At 46.1% G+C, this 20777-nt stretch overlaps 1 protein-coding gene across 1 annotated transcript in view; it reads left to right on the top strand.

Annotated features, from left to right (window-relative positions):
• LOC140735715 (gamma-secretase subunit APH-1A-like) overlaps positions 1–20777 on the top strand; it is a 24478-nt gene continuing 3701 nt past the window's right edge. The window contains exons 1-5 of the mRNA XM_073061130.1: positions 1–178; positions 5693–5863; positions 7480–7553; positions 10463–10585; positions 10878–11005. Of these exons, the coding sequence (XP_072917231.1) occupies positions 66–178; positions 5693–5863; positions 7480–7553; positions 10463–10585; positions 10878–11005 (609 nt within the window). The 5' untranslated portion in view covers positions 1–65. The remainder of the gene's footprint in view (positions 179–5692; positions 5864–7479; positions 7554–10462; positions 10586–10877; positions 11006–20777) is intronic.

Raw genomic sequence — 20777 nt, forward strand, 5'->3', positions numbered from 1 at the left:
CCTCTGCCCTGGACGCCTGCTATTGGCGATTTAAATGTCCGGTCGGTGGCCAGTGCCTTAGCGAGATGGGCGCTGCTATGTTCTTTGGTTGTAGCTTCATCGCCTTTGGGCCAGCGCTGGGGTTGCTACTGACCACTGTGTTCGGTGATCCGCTGCGAGTCATTATCCTGGTAGCCGGGTGAGTGAGGCTTGAAGCCTACCCCCTTCGCGACTCAGGCCAACCCTTAAAGGAATCGAATGGGGTCAGTTGGGTTCGGCAGACAGGACCTTCAACCCTGGGATGGGACGAGGACGGGGCAATCACCCTCCCATGGGCTGTGAGTGATGGGGTGGGACGCGATCTTCACTCTCCCCTGGGCTCGGAGGCATGGGGACGGGACCTTCACCCCTGGGCTCTCAGGGGAGATGGTCCTCTTCTCCTTCAGGGAATGGGAGGTCCTATCTGGGGTTTGAAGTTCTACTTCTGTTTCCTATTTGCACTATCGATTTGGTAACGTAGTAATTTTTGTGTCTTTGCATTGTACTGCTGCTGTAAGGAAAAGCAAACTTCATGTCATACAAGAAGTGATAATACTTCTGATTCTGATTTTTGAGATGCCCTTGTTAAAGGGATTGACCACTGTGCTTAAAGGGTATACCTAATTTGGTAAAAGATAGGTGTTTTGTTGATGAAAGGTGACTCTTCCCTAACACTGGTGGTGGGAAAGGGGAGGAGACTATCTGGCTGACCATCTCTCCTGTGACTCAATTTAAAGGTGTTAGAGGTACCTTCCCTCACCTAGTGCGGCCATCTCACTTACTGAGGTGGTATCAGTTCTCCGGACTAAAGGATTACTTTGAAGTGCTACATTTTAAGGCTTTAATAGGTGCCAGCTGTCAGCAAGATGATGATTTTCATGGGGCTATTTGAGATTGGTGTACAACATGTATGTCACAGTCTACAATCCCGAGATTTATTTTCTTGCGGGCATACACAGTAAATCCAAGAAATGAAATAGAATCATTAAAAGCCTGTACCAACAGGGTGCAAAAAAATCAACTACAAATGCAAAAATAAATAAATAAATGTCAGGAGCATGAGATGAAGAATCCTTAAAAAGTGAATCCATAGGTCGTGGGGACATTTCAATGATGGGTTATCCCCTTTGGTTCAGGAGCATGGTGCTTGAGGGTAATAACTGTTTCTGAACCTGATGGTGTGGTCCTGAGGTTCCTGTACCTCCTTCCTGATAGTGACAGTGTGACCTGGGTGGTTGGGGTCTTTGATGGATGCTGGTAATGCTCCGTGTAGAAGTGGAGAGAGCTTTACCTGTAATGGACTGGGCCGTATCCACTGCATTTTCTAGGATTTTCCATTCCGGGGCACTGGTGTTTCTGTACCAGGCTGTGATGCACCCAGACAAATTATTGTCCTCCACGTATTTATAGAAGTTAGTCAAAGTTTTAGATGTTATGCTGAAACTTTGCAGATTTTTAAGGGATTTGAGATACTGCTGTGCTGTACTGAGGTAGTGTTTGTGGGTTTAATATCCATTCAGAAATCAGATGGCAGAGGGGAAGAAGCTGTTCCTCAGTCATTGAGTGTGAGCCTTCAGGCTTCTGTACCTCCTTCCTGATGGTAGCAATGAGAAGAGGGCAGATGTTGGGTGGTGGAGGTCCTTAACGATGGATGCTACCTTTCTGCTCCTTAAAGATATCCTGGCTACTACAGAAGCTGGTGCCCAAGATGGAGCAGACTAATTTTACAACTCTTTGCAGCTTGCTTCGATCCTGTGCAGTAGCCCCCCCCCCCCCCACTTCTAGACAGTGATACAGCCAGTTAGAATACTCCACAATATAGCTATAGAAATACCCGAGTGTTTTTGTTGACGTACCAAATCTCCTCATACTCCTAGTGAAATAGCCACTTTATAGCTGCATCGATATGTTAGATCCAGGTTAGGTCCTCACTGATACTGACCCCTAGGAACCTCTCTCCACTTCCAAGAGGGATCAGAAGACTGGTGTGTGTTCCCTTGTCTTACCCGTTCTGAAGTCCACAATCAGTTTTATGTGGTCTCACTGACATTGAGTGTAAGGTTGTTGCTGCAACACCACTCCACCAGCTGGTTATCTTGCTCCTGGACACCCTCTTGCCACCATCTGAGACTGAGCACTTTGTTATTGCTACAGGACGGTAGTTATGAGGAAAGTTACTACATTCTTAGGCAATTGTGTAATTAAAGCCTGCTTGAAGCAGGTGGCTACCTCAGACTGCTGAAACGAGAGGTTAAGGATATCAGTAAATATTCCAGCCAGTTGATCAGTGAGGTACCCCATCTGGGCCAGATGCTTTTCATGGGTTTACCCTCTTGAAGGATGCTCTCATGCTGGCCTGACACTGAAATCACAGGGTCCTTGGGGGCTGTGGGAGTTTGTGATGGTTCCTCTATGTTTTGACAGTCAAAGCGAACATGGAAAACTTTGAGTGCATCTGGGAGTGAAGCCCTGCTCTCACCTGTGTTGTTTGGTTTCACTTTTTAAAGAGTCTTATAACGCATTCAAATGGGTTAATGGATCATTTGTTCCGGAACATACACAAGGAAAGTGTTTTGGAATGTTTGCTCCTTTCTGTTAAGTGACATGGTGGATTGGATAGTGGACTACTTGACAGATAGACCTCAGTATGTGCGGTTGGGAGACTGTAGGTCTGACACGGTGGTCAGCAGCACAGGAGCGCCGCAGGGGACCGTACTCTCTCCGGTCCTGTTCACCCTGTACACATCAGACTTTCAATATAACTCGGAGTCCTGCCATGTGCAGAAGTTCGCTGACGACACGGCCATAGTGGGGTGTGTCAGGAATGGACAGGAGGAGGAGTATAGGAAACTGATACAGGACTTTGTGATATGGTGCAACTCAAACTACCTGCGTCTCAATATCACCAAGACCAAGGAGATGGTGGTGGACTTTAGGAGATCTAGGCCTCATATGGAGCCAGTGATCATTAATGGAGAATGTGTGGAGCAGGTTAAGACCTACAAGTATCTGGGAGTACAGTTAGACGAGAAGCTAGACTGGACTGTCAACACAGATGCCTTGTGCAGGAAGGCACAGAGTCGACTGTACTTCCTTAGAAGGTTGGCGTCACTCAATGTCTGTAGTGAGATGCTGAAGATGTTCTATAGGTCAGTTGTGGAGAGCGCCCTCTTCTTTGTGGTGGCGTGTTGGGGAGGCAGCATTAAGAAGAGGGACGCCTCACGTCTTAATAAGCTGGTAAGGAAGGCGGGCTCTGTCGTGGGCAAAGTACTGGAGAGTATAACATCGGTAGCTGAGCGAAGGGCGCTGAGTAGGCTACGGTCAATTATGGAAAACCCTGAACATCCTCTACATAGCACCATCCAGAGACAGAGAAGCAGTTTCAGCGACAGGTTGCTATCGATGCAATGCTCCTCAGACAGGATGAAGAGGTCAATACTCCCCAATGCCATTAGGCTTTACAATTCAACCGCCAGGAGTAAGATATGTTAAAGTGCCGGGGTTGATTGTATTTAATGTATTTAAGTAAACTACTTAAGAACTTTTTAAAAGCTATTATTAATGCTTTTTGAGAGAGTGATTTAGATGCATATCATATTTCTACTGAGTTAAGTATTGTATGTAATTAGTTTTGCTACAACAAGTGTATGGGACATTGGAAAAAATGTTGAATTTCCCCATGGGGATGAATAAAGTATCTATCTAAGTAATTTTATATTTTTTGTTCATGGTTTTAAAGTTGCAGCTTTGCCATTTCACACTGGCCTTCTGTAAAGTATTTTCAGTCACCTTGAGTTGTACTATAATGTATCATTGTTTCTGTCACTAAACTATCTGTCCTCCTCTTTGGTGAGACCCTATGTAAATTGGGGCACTGCTTTGTCAAATATCTCCACTCCATCTGCAAGAAGTAGATAGCCAACCATTTTAATTCCTATCCTCATTCCCGTTCTGACACGTCAGCCCATGGTCTTCTGCCACAATGAGTCCACTCTCAATTGGGAAGAGCAATGCCTCCTATTCTGTCAAGGTGGCCTCTAGTCTGATGGCATGAACATGATTTCTCCAACTTCTACATTTTTTTGCCCCTCCCTTTCCTCTTGCCTGTTACCACCTCTCCTTACTTGGCTATCACCTCCCCTTGGTGCCCCTCTCCTATCAGATTCCTTTTTCTCAGATTCTTTGCCTTCTCCACCTCTCACCTCCCAACTTCTTACTTCACCCCCCCCCTGCACCAACCGTGCTTTACTATTCACCTTTAAGCTTGTCCTCCTTTCCCTCCCTCTGCCTTTTTATTCTGGCATCTCCCCCCCCCCCCCTTCCTTTTCAGTCCTGATGAAGGATCCTGGCCCAAGATGTTGACTATTCATTTTCATAGATGCTGCCTGACTTCCTGAGTTCCTCCAGCGTTTTGTTCATTATTCTGGATTCTCAGCATCTGCATAATCTCTTGTGTTTGCGACTCTCAGTCCAGTTTCACCATTTTCATGGTGCAAGACCTTTCCCAGAGGAAATAAATCTTCATTTGCTGTTCTTGTCCCCATTTCGCCATCCCCACTCATCTTATCACAGACATTTTTGTTCTACACACCTTGCCTTCTTTTACTGGAAGCCTACTTGCATCTCCCTTGATCTTAGTAATGGAGTTGTACAGCACAGGGAGAGGTCCTTCAGCCCATTGTGTTTGCACTAGACATGACCCCAAGTCCTTGACTCTCTGGTTCTCCCTGTACAAGATGCATCTCCACTCCATCAGTCTGTTCCCTGCTGTACCCAGAGATACTGGCCACGTGACAGACGCACTGCCACCTGGCTGGTCGGAGGACACACCACATGGTCCTTCCCAAACATAAATCAATGCACTTACCTTCAATGAGGTGGTCTGTAAGAGAGACCGAGCCAGGCACATGTCTCACCTTTTATAGCATGGGGCTGGGCGAGATAATCCAATTAAGGTGACCAATAATTTAGGTGTGCATTGATTAGTTGGGAGGGACCCAATGTCTATCGTTTGTCCTGGTAAGGGAGCCGCAGCTATCCAAGGTCAAGGGGGATAGCTGTTGTAGTGCTTTTCCCTTGTTCTTTGTTTGTGTAACTGTACCCTGTCCCCACACCGCTTTCTGTGTATTGTGTGTGTTGCTTGTGTTGATCCGACTTCCCTTTGTAAATAAATTCCTTATTATTAAAACTGTGCGTGTCCAGGCCTCTACTGTTGAGACTCAAAGAACCAGTTATTTCCATCACAACACCTGCGTATTTGTAAGTCCGTCTAAATGCCTTTTAATTGCCACTGTTCCAGTGCACTCTGCTTTTTTCTTTGAAAAGGTTTGTGCATGCATCTTTAAATGACCCTCCTCCCCCAGTGCTCACCTTGAATGGATGTCCTCTGGTATTTGATAGTCGTATGGCATGGAAATGAGCCCTTTGGCTTGCCGTGTCTATGCTGGCCTATTTGCCCATCTTCACTGTTCCCAGTGTACTTGAGCGTCAGAACGTTCCTTGGTTGTAAATGGTGGAGAACAAGTTGGTGGTGTCAACCAAGATTGGATCATCACAATAGAACCACCTCAAGGAGCTGATCGGCCTCCACTCTATGTTCACCTTTGAATGTGAGCAGCCTGGTCCTTGTGACTGTTGTGTGCCTTAGTGCTAACTGTGCTCTTTTCACCCATAGGTCATTCTTTTGGCTGGTGTCCCTGCTCCTCTCCTCCCTGCTCTGGTTCGTGGCTGTTCAGCTCAGCAATAAAGACAATGCCAGCGTGCAGCGTGGGCTGCTGGTCATGGGTGCTGGCGTCTCCGTCCTCTTCCAGGAAGCCTTCCGCTTCGCCTACTACAAGCTGCTCAAGTAAGTTCAAATCAGAGTGGATCCAACTTGCCTATAAAAGAGAAAACAAAACTGAGTGTGTGTGTCCGTCCCACTTCCAGGTGAGACGCCGGTAGTGATTCACCAAGGTTCAGGAGACCTTTCAGCCCACGTTGTTGTGCCTATCTTTTCATCTACTTTAACCCTTCCTCCTACATAGCCCTCCACTTTTCTATCATCCACGTGCTAAGAGACTCTAAATGTGCCACCACTCCTGGAATGGCTTTCCAGCGCCCAGCGCTCTGTCTGTGTGCACTTTTTAAAAAAAAAAACAACAAACATCTTGCTTCTGATATTCCCCGTGTACCCTCTTCCAATCAAAACTATGCCCCCTCATTTCTGCCCCATGAAAAATTCTCTGGCTCTCTAATTGATCTTCACCTCTTGTACACCTCTCTCAGGACGCCTCTCATCCTGCTTTGCTCCAATCTCATCGTCCATCAGTCCATTTTCAGTCCTGGTGCTGTGTGTGTGTGACATTTGCACGCTCTCCCTGTGACTGGGTGGGCATTCCCCAGTGTTCTGGTTTCCTCCCGTGCGGTGTCGATGGGTTAATTTGTGATTGAGGGATAGAGCCTGAATAGGGTTGATGGAAATGAATTACAGGAGAAGTTAGTGGGGGTGTGGTCTAAGAGACCATTAGACATGGGAGCAGGAGTAGGCCATTTGGCCCATCGAGTCTGCTCTGCGTCACATTAAATCTGATTCAGGAACTGGAGGGAACAGGTTTAAAGAGGGAAAGCAGAGGTTTAATAGGAACCTGAGAGGCAACTTCTTCACCCAGTGGATGGTCAGTATCTGGAATGAACTGTCAGAGCAGATACATTAGTAAATTAAAAGGCGCTTGGACAGGTACGCAGATAGGAAATGTTTAGGGGGATATGTGCCCAACTGGCTGCTCTGTTGGAAACTATCCTGGAGCCTGGTGGTACTTATTTTCAGTCTTTAGTATCTTGTGTCTGATGGGAGAGGGGAGAAGGGAGAATGATCTGATGGATGGGGTCCTTCATGCTTGGCTGAGGCAGCAGGAAGTGTAGGTGGGGTCAGTGGAGGGGGAGGCAGCTTTACAGGATTGAATTGACAACTCTTTCCAGTTTCTAGCGGTCTTGGCCAGAGCAGTTGCCACACCAAGCCATGATGCAGGCAGATAGGGTTTTTTCTGCAGTGCAAAAATTAATGAGTGTCACTGGGGCCAAGCCATTCGGCCCATCAAGTCAGTCCTGTCATTCCATCGTGGTTGATATATTATCCCCATCAACTCCATTCTCCTGCCTTCTCTCGGTAACCTTTGACACCCTGACTAATCAAGTACCTATCAACCACTGCCTTAAATATGCCTAATGATCTGGCCTCCACAGTTGCCTGTGGCAATGAATTCCACGGTTTTGCCAGCCTCCTAATCTCCAATGTAAAGAGATGTTTTTGTATTCTGAGGCTGTGCCTTTTGTCGTAGACTCTCCCCACTATTAGAAACATCAGTAGTGCCAGCAACGTTGCTGCCATTTGACCCAGTGGTCCTGTTGTTCAAGTCCTGTGCATCATGATAACTGGCAATGCTAAAATCTAGAATTTTTCACTGGTGTTTCTCTGGTCAACAGGAAAGCTGATCAGGGGCTGGTGGCTTTAAGTGAAGACGGACGATCTCCCATCTCCATTGGCCAGATGGCATACGGTAAGATCTCTCCAACACAATACTGTTGTTCTGTAGCAATGGAGTTTAAAAACATAGAAAGCCTACAGCACAATACAGGCCCTTCGGCCCACAAAACTGTGCCAAACATGACCTTACCTTAGAACTACCTAGGGTTACCCATAGCCCTCTGTTTTTCTAAGTTCCATGTATCCATCCAGGAGTCTCTTAAAAGACCCCATCGTATCCACCTCCACCACTGTCGCCGGCAGCCCATTCCACATACTTGCCACTTTCTGCGTTACATACAAACAAACAACTTTCCCCTGACATCTCTGTACCTACTCCCAAGCACCTTAAAACTTTGCCCTCTCGTGCTAGCCATTTCAGCCTTGGGGAAAAAGCCTCTGACTCTCCACACCATCAATGCTTCTCATTTGTTGTAGTCGTGTCCGCTGAGCCTCACTGGCAACCAAATCCAGTGAGTCCAGGAATCACTGGAGAACATTCAACCCTCTGTGTCCATGTCAGCTAAGGTGGCATACAGCTCAAGAACAGGCCCTTCAAACCAAGATGCCCATCCAAAGATATCCTGGCCTTGGAGGGTCCTGAGAATGGAAGGGTTGTCATGTGAGGAGTTCAGAAGAATGAGGGGTGGGGGATCTCCTTAAAACCTATTGAAAATCCTAGATGGAGTTGACATGGGAAAGATGTTCCCAATAGTGGGATAATCTAGGACCCTTCTCCAAAGACCATCACCTTGATGTGGAGGAGTTTGAGTTCTTGAGATCCCGAGAGCAATGCCATCTGGATCTCCTGATAGGGTCACCCGTGGCAGTAAGGTCAAGGGGTTGGGGGGATGTTCCAGACAATGAGTGATCCAACTAAGACCTCAGCAGTGGAGCCGGTGGAAGATGATGGCAGTGAAGGCTGCAGCACCGAAGGGTCCCAGTCATCTTGCACACCATGGTACGGGACACTGACCCTGGCCTGTCAAGATGCCCATGCTCCCCGTGTTAAACAAAGTTACAGAAAGACATTCTCCATTAGGGGAATAATACCTTTGCTAGGAGAACATCATACTCGACTCGAGTGATTAGGACCAGAGGGCACAGTCTCAGAATAGAAAGATTCCTGTTAGAATAGAGATGAGGAGGTATTTCTCTAGCTAGAGGGTAGTGAATCTGTGGAAGTCATTGTCATAGACGGCTGTGGAGACCAAGTCATTCGTATATTTAAAGTGGAGGTTGATAGGTTCTTGATTAGTAAGGGTATCAAATGTTACAGGGGAAAGGCAGAAGAACTGAGAGGGATAATAATTCAGCCATGATTGAATGGTAGAGCAGTCTTGATGGGTAGGCCCTGATGAAGAGCCTTGGCTTGAAACGTTGATCCGACTGTTTATTGATTTCCATAGATGTTGTCTGACTTGCTGAGTTCCTCCAGAATTTTGTGTGTTGCTCTGGTTTTCAGCATCTGCAAAATTAAAAAAAAAACCTGATTGTGATTCTGATTTAAGCTTGCTTTGTGAAAATATCACTTTCTGGTAAATGGCGGCGTGCTTGGACACAGCAGCATTTATGGGTTCAACCAAAGGTATTATTGTCTTTTTAAAAAAACTTTTGTTATGACCCTGCTCGCCATTAAGAACCATAGGTTTCCCCCATCAGCGAGTTGCTTATTAGCGGAGAAACTGATGCTGCCTGCGACAGAGGCATCAGTATGTGAAGGACGTGTCATTGTCTTATTCATTTTTCTTGTGATTGCAAGACCCTGTCTGACATTGGTGGTGTGGAATTGGTTTATTGACAGATGGCAGGGGAGCTGCATAACTTGGGGCCTAGCGAGGACTAGGCCTCCAGCTGTGGTGTCGCCTGTTTGCAGCTGCCTAGGAGGATGCATTGTAGTCGGTCGCTCCACTGAAGTGTGGAGGTGGTGTGGCGTGACATCCATGCTGGAGTTGATGCTGCCCCCAGCGTTTGCTCAGCAGAAGATAGAATCAGAATCAGGTTATTATCACCGGCATGGGAGGTGAAATTCACAATCTAGCAGAGAGAGAGAGAGAGAGAGAGAGAGAATTTTTTAAAAACACGTAATAAATAACCAAGTAAATCAATTACATATATTGAATAGATTATTTTTTTAATGTGCAAAAACAGAAATACTGTATATTAAAAAGTGAGATAGTGTTCAAAGTTTCAATGTCCATTTAGGAATTGGATGGCAGAGGGGAAGAAGCTGTTCCTGAATCGCTGAGTGTGTGTCTTCAGGCTTCTGTACCTCCTATCTGATGGTAACAGTGAGAAAAGGGCATGCCCTGGGTGCTGGAGGTCCTTAATAATGGACGCTACCTTTCTGAGACACTGCTCCATAAAAATGTCCTGGGTATTTTGTAGGCTAGTGCCCAAGATGGAGCTGACCAGATTTACAACCTTCTGCAGCTTCTTTCGGTCCTGTGCAGTAGCCCCTCCATACCAGACAGTGATACACCCTGTCAGAATGCTCTCCATGATACAACTGTAGAAGTTTTTGAGCATATTTGTTGACATGCTTCAAACTCCTAATAAAGTACAGCCGCTGTCTTGCCCTCTCTGTGACTACATCAATATGCTGGGACAAGATGCATTGTGTTCGACTGCAGACTGCTGCAAAATTCACGGACTTGGACTGTTTTTGTGTGGCTATATTTTATTGCTGTCTTCTAATTGCTATGTGTGCTTTGTGCTATGTGTGACTGTTGGCACTGTGTGTTGCAACAGAGTAATGCTGTTTCATTTGGCTGTTCATGGGTATTCATGTAAAGCTGAATGACCCTTTCCAGGCCTCTTGTAACCTGAAGTAGCCCATAGTCCATTCCTCAGTTCTAGGCCCTCTGTGGCTTTGTGCTGTTCCCTCTCTGCCTCCAGCCTTGACACTCCTCCTTCTCTTGACTCCAACTCCTCTCTCTGCAGTTTCAGGCTTGGCCTTCGGAGTCATCAGCGGTGCCTTCTCCGTCATCAACGTCCTGTCTGACTCACTGGGGCCAGGAGTGGTTGGGATTCATGGGGGATCTCCCTATTTCTTCCTAACTTCAGGTGAGTGGCACATTCTCCCTGTGATCACACGGTTTCCCCTGGGTGGTCCACTTTCCCCCACAACCCAGCAACTTGCAGGTTGGGTGCTGTTAAATGCCTCCCGGGTGAGTGGGGTGGGGAGGGAGGGAGTTGATCATCGATCGATGGGCTGAAAGGCCTGTTTCTGTGCTGCCCATCTCTGAGAGAGTGGGAGGTTTGGTACGCCTGGCTCCTGTTTCTCTTGCTGTCCAGGAGAGAGGGAGAGGGTCAGCCATTCGCGGTCTAACTGTGTGATTCCTGCCTACCCCCACAGCATTCTTCACCATGGCCTTGGTCCTGCTGCACACGTTCTGGGGAGTGGTGTTCTTCGACGCCTGTGAGAAAGGGAAGTGGCTGGTGCTGGCTGTGATCGTTTCCAGCCACATGCTGACCTCTGGCCTGGTGAGTTCTGGCTTCATGATTGGGTATGTGCCCCACCCCATCCTCCCTCCCCCTGACTGACGGAGATCGTCCAAATATCTGGCATGAGCTGACTGCTCTAACCGGTACTCTGATGTTTATAGTTTTGTGAGCAGTGCAATTGGATGGCTCCCTTTATTACAGGGTATGATACAGAGCAGCGCGCGCACACAGACACACTCAGCAGGTCAGACAGTATGCATGAAAGGGAATAAACAGTCCATGTTTCAGGCCATAACTCTTTTCAGGATGCTGAAACATCAACTGTTTGTTAATTTTTATAGATGTTGCTGGAACTGCTGAGTTCCTCCAGCAATTTGTGTGTTACTCTGATTTCCAGCATCTTGTGTTGGAGTATGATACAACTGTCTAGCTTTGTCCCTCTGAACACCCTAGACATTAACTCCCAATTACTGGCCTCAGTCACTGGAAGCCTCCTGAGTTTTAAAGAAGGGCTAACAGAAGGCATGAGGTTGCCTTAGCAGACAAGGTGAAGGAGAATCCTAAAGAATTTTACAGATATGTTATGTCCAAAAGGATTGCAAGGGACAAAATTAGTCCTCTGGGTGGTCAGAATGGTAATCCATGTGTGAGGCTAAAAGAGATGGGGAAGATCTTAAATGGACCTTTTTTTTAAACTCTGGAGATGGACACAGTCTATATAAGCATATAACAATTACAGCACAGAAACAGGCCATCTCAGCCCTTCTAGTCCGTGCCGAACGCTTACTCTCACCTAGTCCCACTGACCAAAATAACCATATAACAATTACGGCACGGAAACAGGCCATCTCGGCCCTTCTAGTCCGTGCCGAACGCTCACTCTCACCTAGTCCCACTGGCCCGCACTCAGCCCATAACCCTCCATTCCTTTCCTGTCCATATACCTATCCAACTTTACTTTAAATGACAATATCGAACCTGCCTCTACCACTTCTACTGGAAGCTCATTCCACACAGCTACCACTCTCTGAGTAAAGAAATTCCCCCTCGTGTTACCCCTAAACTCTTGCCCCCTAACTCTCAACTCATGTCCTCATATTTGAATCTCCCCTACTCTCAATGGAAAAAGCCTATCCACGTCAACTTTATTTATCCCCCTCATAATTTTAAATACCTCTATCAAGTCCCCCCTTAACCTTCTACGCTCCAAAGAATAAAGACCTAACTTGTTCAACCTTTCCCTGTAACTTCGGTGCTGAAACCCAGGTAACATTCTAGTAAATCTTCTCTGTACTCTCTCTATTTTGTTGACATCTTTCCTATAATTCAGTGACCAGAACTGTACACAATACTCCAAATTTGGCCTCACCAATGCCTTGTACAATTTTAATATTGCATCCCAACTCTATCGAAGTGAGGTAAAGCAGCATCAAGGTTGTGGACCCTGTACGGATTACAGAGGAGGAGGTGTTTACTGTCTGAGGCTGGATAAACCTCCAGTGCATGTCAGGGTATCCCTTCGGATCCTATGGGAGGCTAGTGATTACAGAGGAGGAGGTGTTTACTGTCTGAGGCTGGATAAACCTCCAGTGCATGTCAGGGTATCCCTTCGGATCCTATGGGAGGCTAGTGCGGAAATTTCCGGGGCCATAAATCATTCTTAGCAACAGCTGAGGTGCTGGAGGATTGGAGGGTAGCCAGTGTTGCTCCACTGTTTAAGAAAGGCGCTAAAAATAAACCAGAAGACTGTAGGCCAGTTAGTCTGACCTCAGTGGTCGGGGAGATGTTGGAGTCGATTGTTAAGGACGTGGTTTCGGGGTACTTGGAGGCGCGTGACAAAATAGGCCGTAGTCCACATGGTTTCCTCAAGGGAAACTTGAATTTTTTTTGAGGAAATAACAGGCAGGATAGATGAAGGAAAATTGATTGAAGTTGTGTACTTGGATTTTCAGAAGGCTTTTGACAAAGTGCCACACATTAGGCTATGAGCCCATGGTGTTGCAGTAAAAATCCTAGTGTAGATGATTGGCAGCAGGCAAAGAATAGGAACAAAGGGAGCCTTTTCTAGTTGGCTGCTGGTGTTCCACAGGGACCGGTTCTCTACATTAAGTGTCAGTGATTTGGATGATTTGCTGCCAAGTTTGCAGATGGCCTGAAGCTATGTGGAAGGGCAGGCAGGTTTGAGGAAATGGGGAAGCTACATAAGGATTTAAAACAGATCAGGAGAAAGGCGAATAAATGGCAGATGGAATACTGTGTCAGGAAGTACATGGTTATGCACTTTGGTAGAAATGAAAAGGTTGACTATTTTCTAAATGGAGAGAAAATACAAATAACAGAGGTGCAAAGGGACTTGGGAGTCCTCGTGCAGGATTCCCTAAAGGTAAATTTGCGGGTTGAGTCTGTGGTGAGGAGGGCAAATGCAACGTTAACAATCTTTCAAGAGGACTAGAACATAAAAGCAAGGATGTAATGCTGAATCTTTATAAAGCACTGGTGAGGCCTCACTTGGAGTACTGTGAACAGTTTTGGGCCCGTTATCTTGGAAAGGATTTGCTGAAACTGGAGAGGGCTCAAAGGAGGTTCACAAAAATTATTCCAGGGTTAAAAACAGCTTATCATGTGAAGAGCATTTGATGACTCTCGGCCTGTATTCACTAGAATTCAGAAGAATGAGAGGTTTCAATGAGGTCACCCATCGAATGGTGAAAGGCCTTGATAGAGTGGATATAGAAAGGATGTTTCCTGTGGCGGGAGAGTCCAATACTGGAGGTCGCAGCCTCAGAATAGAGAGGCGTCCTTTTAGAACAGAGATGAGGAAGAGTTTCTTTAGCCAGAGAGTAGATGAATGTGGAATTCATTGACAGGCATCTGTGGAGGTCATCTTTATGTATATTTAAGGCAGAGGTTGTTAGATTCTGGATTGATCAGGGCATGAAGGAATACGGGGGTGGGGGGGGGAGGCAAGAGATTAGAGCTGATAGGAAAATGGATTAGCTTGATGAAATGGTGGAGCAGACTCAACAGACCAAATGGCCTAATTTTGCCCCTATATCATGTGGTTTTTATTCCTTGGAACATAGAAAATTGAGGATAGATTTGTAAGGGGTATTTGAAAGGGATATGAGGGGTATAGATGGGTAAATGCAAATAGGTTTTTTCCACTAAGGTTGGGTGGGACTACAAATAGAGGTCATGGGTTAAGGGTGAAAGGTGAAAAGTTAATGGGAACATGAGGGGAAACTTCTTCACTCAGACGGTTGTGAGAGTGTGGAATGAGTTCCCAGTACTAGTGGTGCATGCAAGCTCTATTTTAATGCTTAAGAGAAGTTTGGATTGGTACATGGAAGGTCAGGGCATGGAGGGCTATGGTCCGGGTGCGGTTCGATGGTTGTAGTCAGTTTAAGTGGTTTGGTATGGACTAGATGGGCCAAAAGGCCTGTTCTGTGGTGTACTTTTGTAAGACTCTATAACTTTATTCCGAAGATGTAGAGTTAGTAGGTTCTGGTGTAATTGGACAGCGTGTGCTTAATGGGTCAGTAGGGCCTGTTACTGTGCTATATCTTTAAATTTATTAATAAACTCCCAGTAAAGCCCTAGGTGAAAGGTTCATAGAGCATGGACAAAGTTAGCACCCTACTGTCACCCACACCCTTTCTGAAAGCCCTGCTGCCTCCTCCCCACCCCCCCAACTCAGACACATTTTCATCTGCACTGGTCACTTTGTCTCTTAATGATGCTGTTTCATATATTTACAATGCTGCCTGTTTTGTTATGAGTGTCAGTAACATTTGTACTACCTTGCATAACCATGCACTTGTCAATCTCCAGCCATGCCACTCGAGGACTTGTGCTAATATTAGTTTCAAAGTGAATATCTAAAGTTCCCTGGCCCCCATCTTATTTTCACTATTATTGTCCCTATACACCTCCGACCCCCCATCAGGAAGGCCCCAAAGCTCTCCGTTTCTTTCTGGACACCGGACCCAGCCAGTTCCCCTCCACCACCACTCTCCTTTTAGTGAAATTGTCCTTGCCCTTAATTTCTCCTTTAGCTCCTCCCACTTCCTTCAAACAAAAGGTGTAGCCATGGGCACTCGCATGGGTGCCTGCTATGCCTGCCTTTTTGTCGGTTACATGGATCTGCCAATGTTCCAAACCACACCTAGTGTCGATCCCTCACTTTTCCCTCACTTTTCCCACGCTACATCGACAACTGCATTGGTGCTGCTTTCTCTACACATGCTGAACTTGCCAACGTCACCAACTTTGCCTCTAACTTCCACCTGTCCTCAAATTTACCTGACCCCTCCCTCCCATTTAAACTCCCTCTGTCCCTGCCTCTGGAGACAGCTTATCTACTCATGCCTATTATAAACCCACGGACTCTCACAGCTAACTAGACTATACCTCTTCCCATCCCGTTACTTGTTAAAAGCTCCATTCCTTTCCCTCAATTCCTCAGTCTCCACCACATCTGCTCTCAGGATGAGGCTTCCAATTCTAGAATGAAGGAGATGTCCTCCTTTTTCAAAGAAAGGGGCTTCCCTTCCTCCACCTTCAATGCTGCCCTCAATCGCATCTCTTCCATTTCACCACCCTACCACCCCACCAACCTCTGTGTCCCTGTAACTTCCATCTCTAAAGAGATCCCACCACCAAGCACATCTGTCCCTCCCCCCACTTTCCCTCTCACCTTATCTCCTTGCCTGCCCGTCGACTCCTTCTGGTGATCCTCCTCTTTTCTTTCTTCCGTGGCCTTCTGTCCTCTCCTATCAGACGCTCCCTTCTCCAGCTCTGTATCTCTTTCACCAAACAACTTCCCAGCACTTTATTTCATCCCTCCCCCCTTCCCCATTTCACCTATCACCTTGTGTTTCCCTCTCTCCTCCCTCACCTTTTAAATCTGTTCCTCATCTTTTTCTCTCCAGTCCTGCCAAAGGGTCTCAGCCCAAAAAGCCGACTGTACTGTTTTCCATGGATGCCGCCTGGCCTGCTGAGTTCCTCCAGCATTTTGTGTGTGTGTGTTGCTTTATTATGGAAATATGTCTGTTACCATTTACAACCCTGACATTCATCTCATGGCGGGCAATCACGGTAAATCCCCGAAACACCAGAGAATCAATCGAAGACGGCAACCGACAGACAGACAAGCAATGTGCAAAAAACTACAAACTCTGCAAACATAAAAGAGAAAATAACAAATAAATAGTGATGAGGATCAAGAACATTAGATGAAGAGTCCATGAAAGTGAGTCCATTGGCTGTGGAAACAGTTTAGTGATGGAGCAAGTGAAGTTTTGTGAAATTATCCCCTTTGGCTTAGGAGCCAGATGGTTGAGGGGTAATAACTGATCCTGAACCTGGTGGTGTGGGCCCTGAGGCTCCTGTACCACCTTCCTGATGGCAGCAGTGAGACAACAACATGGTGTAGATGGTGGGAGTCCTTGATAATGGATGCTATTTTCCTGCTACAGGGCTGGAGAAGTGTGGAGATGTTCTGAATGGAGGGGGGGGGCTTTACCTGTATGAAGTGTGGAGATGTTCTGAATGGTGGGGGGGCTTTACCTGTATGAAGTGTGGAGATGTTCTGAATGGTGGGGGGGCTTTACCTGTATGAAGTGTGGAGATGTGCTGAATGGTGGGGGGGTGGGGGCTTTAACTGTATGATAGATTGGGCTGTATCCCCCCCCCCCGTAGGATTTTTAGTTCAAGGGCATTGGTGTTTATCTACCAGGCCACGATGCAAGCAGTCAATAAACTCTCCACCACACATAGAAATTTGTTTGAAGTTTCAGATGTCTTGCTGAAATATGGCATTGGAGCTGTGCTTAGCCACGCAATATAAAGCGGGTAGAGCACCCAGCCTTGTGATGCACCTACGCCGAGGGAGATTGTAGAGGGGATGTTGCTCGTCCGAACCGACGGGGGTCTGTAAATGAAGAAATCAAGGATCCAATTGCACAAGGGAGTATTGATGCCAAGGTCTTGAAGTTTATTGATTAGTTTTGAGGGGATTTTATGCCTAACTGTGGTTGGTGAAGAACATTGTGGTGTTTCCATCTTTGCTGTCCAGGTGTTCCAAGGTTGAGTGAAGAGCCAGTATCTGCCGTCGACCTTTTCTGCCAGGAGGCAAATTGGAGCATATCCAAGGTGATTCTCAGGCAGGAGTTGATATGTTTCATCAGGAACCTCTCAAAGCAGTTCAGCACAGTGGACACAAGTGTTACTGGATGATAGTTATTAAGGCAGTTTCCCATGTTGCCCCTGGGCACCAGAATAGTTAAAACCTGCATGAAACTCAGACTGCTGAAGTAAACACTGCAGTCAGTTCATCGGCACAGGTCTTTGGTACCTCCTCTGGGCTCTTGGGCTGGCCTTGTACTGAAGTCTCAGGAGCTGTGGCTGGGTTCATGAAGATTCCTCCTTGTTTTGGTGGTGAAAGTGCGGGAGTATCAGGCATTAAGCTCCTCTGGGAGCAAAGCCTTTTCATCACCTATGTTGCTTGTTTAACTCTGTAAGGGGTGATACTATTCAAGCCTTGTTACAGCTGCTATGATTCAAGTTGGTTCAGAATTGCCACCATGTGCATTAGGTGGCTATCCAGGAGCATACTTGGACTTCTTGTGCCTTACCTGGTTGCCAGACTCGAATGCTGCTAACCTGGCCCTCACTCAGCAGATTACAGATCTCATAGTTCATCAGGGGCTTCTGATTGGGGAAGACTCTAATTTTGTGGGGCACACTCTCTACCTCTTTCTTCTATATCTCTGGAGCCTTGCTCTTTAGCCTCTGCGTGTTTGCAGGTAGAAGAAGGGCAGCCAAGTGATCTGGTTTTCTGTAATGTGGTCTGGCATGGAATGGTTGTATACCAGTGGTCTACTGAGTTGGGACCCTGGTGCTGCAGGTTCTATGCTGATGATAATTGGGCATAGATTTCTTCAAACAAGCCTAATTGAAGTCCCCAACTATGAATTGAAATGCATCAAGGTGGGCAGTTTCATGTTTGGTGATGGCAGCATTCAATTTGAGTGCCTAATTCGTCTGCCTTTTGGAGGTATGTAAACTGGTCAGGATCACAGAACTCTCTTGGTAAGTAGAACAGTCGGCATTTAGTTGCTCGATGTTCCAGGTTGAGGGAACGTGTGTAGCAAAACTACCGCATCTGAGCACCACAAAGAGCTGATCATTAAACTCAGGCCTCCCTAGCTTCTGCCTTCTCTGAATCAGCAGTTCAGTTCATCCTATGTGTCGAGAAGCCTCCGGATACGTGGCGTGTTTGGACTGAGCCATGTCTCTGTGAAACACAATACAGCAGCTCCTCATTTTCCTGCAACGTAGCAGGCTTGCCCTTGGGTCATCAGTCTTGTCCTCCAGTGACTGTACACTTGCTAACGGAATGCTGGGTAGAGGAACTTCCCTGGAATCCACCTCGCTCCCTTTCTTCCTGCCATGGCAATGTACCTTCATCTGCTTAAAGGTGATGTGCCCGCCTGAGTGTTCAGTCTGCCGAGTCTTCTGAAGTTCGTGAAATTGCTAGTTCAAAGGTATGTTGCTTAAAGAGAAATTACAGGCTGCAGATTACAGCAATAGTAGTTCAGTAGAGGTAAGTTTAGTTGTTTTGTTTGCAGCCTGCAACACGTCACCGTGGTTTACCGGTGCCGCCTTGATATTTTATGACTGTACGTGCTGGATCATAACTTTACATACTGTGTTTTGCACTTTGGCCCCGGAGGAATGACATTTTACAAACCCCATTTCCAGAAAAGTTGGGATATTTTCCAAAATGCAATAAAAACAAAAATCTGTGATATGTTAATTCATTCACGTGAACCTTTATTTATCTGACAAAAGTACAAAGAAAAAATTTTCAATAGTTTTACTGACCAACTTAATTGTATTTTGTAAATGTACACAAATTTAGAATTTGATGGCTGCAACACACTCAGCAAAAGTTGGGACAGAGTTAAAGTAAGATTGAAAAGTGCACAGAATATTCAAGTAACACCGGTTTGGAAGACTCCACATTAAGCAGGCTAATTGGTAGCAGGTGAGGTATCATGACTGGGTATAAAAGTAGCGTCCATCAAAGGCTCAGTCTTTGCAAGCAAGGATGGGTCGTGACTCACCCCTTTGTGCCAAAATTTGTGAGAGAATTGTTAGTCAGTTCAAAAGGAACATTTCCCAACACAAGATTGCAGAGAATTTAGGTCTTTCAACATCTACAGTACATAATATTGTGAAAAGATTCAGAGAATTCAGAGACATCTCAGTGCGTAAAGGGCAAGGTCGGAAACCACTGTTGAATGTGCGTGATCTTCAAGCCCTCAGGCGGCACTGCCTAAGAAACCGTCATGCTACTGTGACAATTATAGCCACCTGGGCTCGGGAGTACTTCGGAAAACCATTGTCACTTAACACAGTCCGTCGCTGCATCCAGAAATGCAACTTGAAACTGTATTACACAAGGAGGAAGCCATACATCAACTCTATGCAGAAATGCCAGTGAGTTCTCTGGGCCCAAGCTCATCTCGATGGACCGAAAGACTGTGGAACCGTGTGCTGTGGTCAGATGAGTCCACATTTCAGCTAGTTTTCAGAAAAAACTGATGTCGAGTTCTCCGTGCCAAAGATGAAAACGACCATCCTGATTGTTATCAGCGAAAGGTGCAAAAGCCAGCATCTGTGATGGTATGGGGGGTGCATCAGTGCCCACGGCATGGGTGAGTTGCATGTATGTGAAGGTACCATTGACTCTGAGGTGTATATTAGGATTTTAGAGAGACATATGTTGCCATCAAGGCGACGTCTCTTCCCGGGACGTCCATGCTTATTTCAGCAGGACAATGCCAGACCACATTGTGCATGGGCTACAACAGCGTGGCTTTGTAGACACAGAGTGCGTGTGCTTGACTGGCCTGCTGCCAGTCCAGATCTATCTCCTATTGAAAATGTATGGTGCATCATGAAGAGGAGAATCAGACAATGGAGACCACGGACTGTTGAGCAGCTGAAGTCTCATGGTAAACATGCCTCTGTCCCAACTTTTGCTGTGTTGCAGCCATCAAATTCTAAATTTGTGTATATTTACAAAATACAATTAAGTTGGTCAGTAAAACTATTGAAAATCTTTTCTTTGTACTTTGTCAGTTAAATAAAGGTTCATGTGAAACATATCACAGATTTTTGTTTTTATTGCATTTTGGAAAATATCCCAACTTTTCTGGAAATGGGGTTTCTATTTAGTTGTATACGTGTGTATGGTTGAATGCCAATAAACCTGAAGCTGATGCCGATAGGCAAATGGAAGCTGTGGTCTCCCATGCAACTCTGACAAGGAAGAACTTTGTGGAGTCGTACAGTGTGGAAACCGACTCACTCATGCCGACCGAAGTGCTCACCATTTACTTTAAGTCACTCTCATCCTTTTCTGTACTTGTCTTTGTGAATGCTGTTAATGTATCCACCTGCACCATTTCACCCTCCATGTGAAGAAGTTGCCCCTCAGGTCGCTTTTTAAATCTTTCCTCTCTCAACTTAAACCTGTGGGCCCTCTCTTCTCTGAGCTTTGGAACTCCTCAGCCAGAGTACGTCAAATTTAATTGGTCATTGTAAACTAGGCAGGGTTAAATAGGTGGGTTACTGGATGGTGTGGTTTGTTGATTTGGAAGGGCTTGTTCCCCATGGTATCTCTAAATTAAATAATTGCCCCTGAGATAGATTTATTAGTAGGACATCTGGGAGTTTGGAAAGGGGTCTTGGGGAGAGTCTTCATTAGATGGGGACGTGGATGAAAGACAAAGGGCCTGTG

This window comes from Hemitrygon akajei, chromosome 11, assembly GCF_048418815.1.
Source record: "Hemitrygon akajei chromosome 11, sHemAka1.3, whole genome shotgun sequence".
NCBI lineage: Eukaryota > Metazoa > Chordata > Chondrichthyes > Myliobatiformes > Dasyatidae > Hemitrygon > Hemitrygon akajei.